Genomic DNA, 6,891 nt, shown 5'->3' on the forward strand with positions numbered 1-6,891 from the left:
TTATCTCTATCGTTTTCGCTTTTTGAAGTAACAAAAAGCAAAAATTGCAATACTCGCATTGCGGAAATTTCATTTACTTTAAATAAATATCAATAATTTACTTTTTAAGTAAATCACTTTTTAATTTGTTAACTAATTTTGTTTACTTTTCGCTAAATTTTATACAAAGTTTTAAAAATTGCTTGGTTCTCTATCGACGTCTTAAGTTTATACACGAAAATGAATTCGCTTGTCACAAAAGAAGTGAAATTATACACAGTTTTTTTTTTTTTTCTGTTTGAGAACTAAACGCAAGAACGCACGCCGATCACCGACTACAAATAATTTGCCATAATCGATTATTAGAGTTAATATTATTTTAGCATTTGATGTCGTTCAACACAGAAAGTGTACGAAATAGTGCCGCATGATCATTGCTTTTGTGACAAACGAAACATGCCACATAACGGGTAGTAAGTTAGTTGTCATCTTTCATGCGCTACGTGTGAGTGTTTGCTCATTGTTTTTTACTATTACATAAAATGATGCAGTTGGCCTGTACTTGGTATTCATCTTGATTTTAATGGGTGGCACAAACTTAAAATTATTTGGTTTGAAGGATTAAGTGGTAAATGTATGTACTCGTAGTATGTTTGTTTCTGTCGTTACTGTTTCTTTTAAATAATTTTTAAGTTTTTTATTCAAACTAGTAATTATGTATGTCTATCTGTTCGACTACATGTATGTATATAGTACGTGTAGTATCTATTTAGTTTTAACTATTCTCATTTTGTAGCGCTAATCTGTACTATTACACTACACACTTGTCTATATACTTCTTTGTGTATTTTGTGTGTGTTGGTATTGTATTTGTTTTTTGTTTTTTTTTTTGATGGTGGCTGGTATATAACGGTGGTGGTTGTTTGTGTTTATGTATACAAAACTTACTGATCTTGTGGATCTGTGTCGCTTTCTTCCAATTCACTCTTGTTGCGTCGCTTTTCGTAGATGAGAATGATCGCACAGAGGATCAGTACTTCGGCGCAGATACCCAGGAAAGGCCACAAGGCGGCGAGTTTGCCTAGAAAATATATATTTATATATAGCATGAATTTGAATCAATTTATTAAATATTTATAGATGTTGAGCGGTGATACTTGAAAGGTTTTATATACCGCGCATTTATTTAAATTTGTCAATCAACTACACAGGACTACCAAAAAAAAAAAAAAAAATCAATGAAAGGCTCTCCCTCTGCTCTGGCCAATATAAACTCTGAAATTTTTTTTTTTTATCCTGTGTTATTACTTTTTATGTTTTAATGCTGTATGCTTGCAGCCATCCGATCAGCAACTTCGGCATATTCTTTTGTAGCGAAGTCCTATTCTAAAAGCATATTTTTCTAACGTCCAATAGCCGTTGATGGTTGTTATAATTTTAAACACTTCTACCCTTCCACTACTTAGCAGGTCCTTTGTACTTTTCTTGCAACAGTCAGTAGCTCTCGCGCTACCTTCGAATTCTATGTAGATCTCTAACTACCTCTTCGTAGGTTATTTCAGAAAGTGTAAGGGGATTTCTGTTTGCATTTGTCTTTGAGGGTATCCCACAGTACCACCATCACTTCTTCAACACTTCGCAATTAGTATGCCGGAATGAATCGATTATAATCCAGATAACTTTTTCATAAGAATGGCTGCTTTGTTGTTGGCACCCTTTACTTACAGTGGTCAAAATATTTATTGGTACAGTAATTTTTTTACAATATTCGCAATTTTTTTATAATAATTTTTTTGTTAATTTTTCACGAAAATATAATTCATATGCTCACAAAGCCGCTATAAATTAGCGTTAATTTTTTAGAATTTTTTTCTCAAGGGTGTTGAGAATTTTCTTGCATACAACGTATGACCAAAATATATTTTTGTTCAACATAATTTGAAATTATCTGAAATTGAATGAGCTAGAAAGCGTACACACAACTTTTTCTAAAAATTTGGATGCACATTTTTTTAAGTAAATTTGGTAAATCATTATCAGTATTTTTAAAAATGTTTCCGTTTTTGATCTGTGGTTCTCTTCATAAACTCACCACGACCTTTTATTTTGTGGAAGATTACGCATATTTTCTTACAAATTACTGAAATTTATTTATATTTATAACTGAGGAAATATAGTATTTTTGCGTACTAAATTTTTTTCTCAACAGTATATAGTACGAAGACCGAAAAAATAGTACAATACTATATATTATAGTACGGTTGGCAACCCTAGCTGTGACTCCGACACAGCCTGCAGGTCAAGACGAAGGCGCTGGACTGATCCTTTTTCTTGCTTTTAATTATTTAGTTGTGCTCAACGAAAAACCATTATTAAGTAAAAAGTTACGCGGTTACGCGTTTTCTCAAGGCGATTTTTTAGAAATGTTAAAAAGCACGTTATCCTTTAACCTAGGATTCTTCTTCTGAAGAAATAAAAAACTACACTTTATACCCACAAATGTAAAATAAGTACCGCTCAACGACTATCACACGAAAAGTCACGATTTTTATAAAATACGCGAAATTCAGTTACAGTAGCAGCCTTTTTTCACGCATTTGGTAACTGGAACATTTGTTTCATACCTGCCTTTTTATTCCTCAGAACCGACATATGAACGTCTGAGCTTTAGGTGAGATCGCTAAAGAAGTTATACCTTAATGAAAAGAAGATTTTATGCTAGTTGCACTAGAAATTTCCTGATTTTCTGGATTTTATTACGTAAATTAGTCATTTACCGTGATTTTTGTTATGAATAACTATTTACAGAGATTTATACGTATAAGTTGTATTAACGAAGGTATTGAAACCGCACTTGGCAGTACTGCTGCTTTGTGGCGGCAACAATATGCCAGTACGCAAAATGTCCCCATCTCAAAAGATTTCCCCATATTCACTCACCCTTAACACGAACAAATGAAGCATCACTGGCCTCAGCGTAGTCAGCATACTCATTGGCGTCATTACGTCCAATGCATTTAAATTCGCCTCTATCATCAAGGCTTATATTCTCAATAGACAAGATTGCGTTTTTCACTTGATTATCATCGGGTTTCAAAATATAACGACCTGTGCTGTTTGAGATTGTTAAATTACCTGCCAGTGAGTAATATTTATTTTTAGGTTTAGTTTAATTATTCTTAATTAATTAAAGAGGAAACATTAAATGTGTTCGCACAAACTTACCAATCTTCCAAGACAATTGTGGATCTGTACCAATAGATGTACAGGCAATTGACAATTTCTCACCCTCGACAACACCGGTATTTGAAGGCACTCGTACAACAACGCGAGCTATAAGAAATTTATTGAAAAAAGCATTAAATATATGATTGACATATAAGGTTTTAAGATGAAAATATGACACATTAACTTTGTAAAATAATATGGTATGTGAATGTGGGTGGAGATCGTTGTCTAAAGCCAAGCGAAGTACGAATAGCAATTACGCGGCTAAAAAAAAACAAAGCTGCAGGAGCTGAGGTCTGTCGGCGGAGCTATTCAAATACATACTTGGGTGAAGAGTCGACGACTGGAATTTACAAATGTGTGATCTGCCCAATCCACAAGAAAGCTTACCCCGCCTTACGCGCCAACTGCCGCGGGATCAGCCTTCCAAGCGACGGATACACAAAATCTATTTGTCGATTCAAAGCGACTTTTGACAGCACGAAAGGAAACAAATACGGCTGAGTAAAATGAAGTTGAGCAATACCACCAGCTCCGTCAGAAGTGGGTACGACCTCTCCGAGCCGTTTGATACCAAACGAGGTTTCAGTTAGGGCGACTACCTTTCATGAGATTTCTTGGTTGAAGAACCTAATTAAAGCCGCAAAACTGAACTGCTCAAGTACCACTGTTTACAAGAGGGTACAATTGCTGGCATGTGCTAACAACAAAAACAAGGGCTACGTCTGTTCCGCCTCGGAATTAGATACAGAACCAAAGTGCTTGGGTATGGTGAGAACATTATACAGCATCTCCTGTAATCACACTAACAGTCAGTGCACACCCATTTCGGCACTCGTGACACTGTTGACAGCTTTAATTTCGAAAAATTAGAAGACTTGCGTTCTTTAGAAACCTGCACCAATAAAATGTTAGATTTGAAATATGAGAATAGGGAAAAAGACATTTTACAAGTTTTGGCTACCGATTATCTAAAACCGATTATCTAAAAAACATGTAAATCAAGGCGAATTTATATAAGGTGGTGTTACTAGATCAGCTGATTTTGTGTATGTGTTTCGCCTCACGGCTTCTTATGTCAAATTGAAAAATTTTGTTTGAATTTCCACACACACTCTTACAGATTTTGACAATTTATGCCGCCAAAGCAAAAACAAAATACATGTAAGTTTTTGTTTTTGTACTCCTGCTATCACCTTATACAAATTCGCCTTGATGTTAATCAAATTTCAAACTTTGTAGAACGCTTATACAAATTCAACGAAATTTTAAACATTTTATTCAGATTTTCTGGAATATTTTGAGTATGCAGTTTAGTAGTCCCTTAAATTTTAGTGCAAGTTTGAAGTAGCTTGGACTTACCACTGATTTTGCCAATTTTTTTTTCTCGCATATTCTTCCATACAAAGTATGATATAATATTTTTGAAGGAATTAGTATTTTTTTTTATAATTTCACTCAATTCAAGCTAGAATCGTTACATTAAAAAAAAAACAAAAACTTAACAAACAATTATACAAGTTATTTTTAAGCAAAAAACAAAACCGACTTCAACTCTCATATAAAATTTAGGAGTACCGTTTAACTTCTTAATGATCTAATGATCAGGCCAAAACCAAATTAGTGTGGGAGAAATCTGTTAACGTGGTCTAAAATTATGCGGTATCATACATAAAAAAATATATATGTATATTCCGATGAATTGATAACCTCCTTTCTTTGAAGTCGGTTAAAAAAACTTAAAAAAATGAGAGAAGAACGATACACTGCAATATAGCGCGAGTACAAGTTTTACAGAATAAAACATAACCAAAGATCGTAGAAAATAAGGATGGTGGTACGAAAGTGCATCCACGTCTGTACGAAATATTTTTTTTTCGGGACAGAGTACTCGTATTAAATTAATATGGAAAACTCTGAATATCGGCACTTAATCGGTACAAATATGAAAAATCGGGACACTTATACGTCCCGATTTTTAAAAAATATTCAGCGGGGCAATTTTCTCAAAATAGGTACTGTCCCGCCAAGTGCTGCTTGCTGTATGGCGCGGAGGCATGGACAATGAAAATATCTGATGGGGCGGCTCTTGGGAGTATTCGAGAGAAAGATTTTGGTGATGATTTACGGGCCATTGCGCGTTGGCGACGGTGAATACCACAGACGATGGAACGATGGCCTGTTGTATGTGCTTTAAAACGATATAGACATAGTGCGGCGAATTATTATACAGTGACTCCGCTGACTCGGCCAATGTCGTACGAATTTACACTTACAGGTCCATTCTGCGCTGGTAACATAAATTTTATAACCGGTAATTAAAGTGTCTGTAAATTTTTAAACCTTTTTCGCATTCTGTGCTCTCTTGTAACCGGTAAATTTGGTTGCCATCTCATAAGCTGGTAACAAAATATTGCCCCGTGAAATATGCAATACAGGAATTTCCACAAATCTTCATAGCTGAGTTGCTGAATATTTTCACTGCATTACCAACGTACCTAGAATCGCGGTGACAAGAAGTGGTAACATTTTTTGGTAATAAAATTTTCCGGTCACAAAATCTTCGGTAACGTGCAGAATAGACCTGTTAGTAGCTTTTCACTCTAAACAAGAGAACTGTGGACGTAATACTTTCGCACATACATATGTAAATGTAAAACAACAGATAAAAACAAATGTTTATACAAGTCCTTTTTTCCTTAATCAGTTTTTTTATCCACGTTCTCTTTCATCTTGTTAATATTTGCTTTTTAATATCCCAGATTCTAATAAATTCTTAGAAAACTAGTGCTTGTAAAACTTATACGACCTCAACTGCAACTATATTAATAAAAAATAATAAAAATATGCATCAACTTACCAACTACATTAATATGTTTTTTCTGATTATCGGCTACACAACTGTAGAGACCATCATCGTAGGTATCTGTTCGGTCGATTATGAACTTTCTTTCGGCCGCAAGAATTCTATAACGGCCTTCAAGTTCTTTGACTTTCGTGATATCCGTACCGTTCTTCTCCCTAGAAAAGAGAAGAATAACAATATTACAAATATATACTTACATATGTATATTAAAGTCCATACTTGCATATGTATGTATGTATGTATGAATGTAAATAATGGTAACTTAAAAATTGTAATCTATACAAATAAAAATGTTAAGTTCGTTTGTTCGGCGCGCAAAAATGTTCTGTATCATTTCTATTTTTTTTGTTTTTCATAGATAAAAATACTTTCGATATATCAATGGGGCGTGGCACCTCGCATACGAACTGTTCGTGGTAGAGTACTGGGACTTGGAATGGAGATATGACTCAAGTCTACACAAGTTTTTGGATGTACCTACTATGTAATTAGAGGGGGCAACAACACAAAAATATTTTGAAGACCCAAACTAGGTGAACCAAGCTGAAACAAGCTAGGTGAACAAAATTTATTCCCGGATTACTACAAAAAGTTAACTTATTAACATAAAGGATATCCGCAAAGCTCTGACTGACATTCAACTGTTCGGGGTGGAAGTGTTCAAAAATAAATTTAAAATCTGTAGTTGAGCTTGACGACAACGATTGATGGACAAGACGATTTAGGCAGGGATAAGTAAGCCGTCACATTAGGAACAACAACCACTATTTGGATTTTATTTTTTCCAGAGCCTATTAACAAGTTAAGAATTTTTCGAA

General features: G+C 34.4%; 1 protein-coding gene across 4 annotated transcripts in view; it reads right to left on the reverse strand.

Moving 5' to 3' along the window:
• LOC118740576 (neuroplastin) overlaps positions 1 to 6,891 on the reverse strand; it is a 160,331-nt gene that overhangs the window by 44,308 nt on the left and 109,132 nt on the right. For all 4 annotated transcript variants that reach the window (XM_036472173.1, XM_036472172.1, XM_036472174.1 and 1 more), the window contains 4 exons: positions 6,068 to 6,228; positions 3,205 to 3,312; positions 2,920 to 3,114; positions 928 to 1,060 (listed from right to left, as the gene is read on the reverse strand). In XM_036472173.1, coding sequence (XP_036328066.1) covers positions 928 to 1,060; positions 2,920 to 3,114; positions 3,205 to 3,312; positions 6,068 to 6,228 — 597 coding nt within the window. The remainder of the gene's footprint in view (positions 1 to 927; positions 1,061 to 2,919; positions 3,115 to 3,204; positions 3,313 to 6,067; positions 6,229 to 6,891) is intronic.

This window comes from Rhagoletis pomonella, unplaced genomic scaffold, assembly GCF_013731165.1.
Source record: "Rhagoletis pomonella isolate Grant_MI unplaced genomic scaffold, Rhpom_1.0 Rhpom_scaffold_00006, whole genome shotgun sequence".
NCBI classification, from domain to species: domain Eukaryota; kingdom Metazoa; phylum Arthropoda; class Insecta; order Diptera; family Tephritidae; genus Rhagoletis; species Rhagoletis pomonella.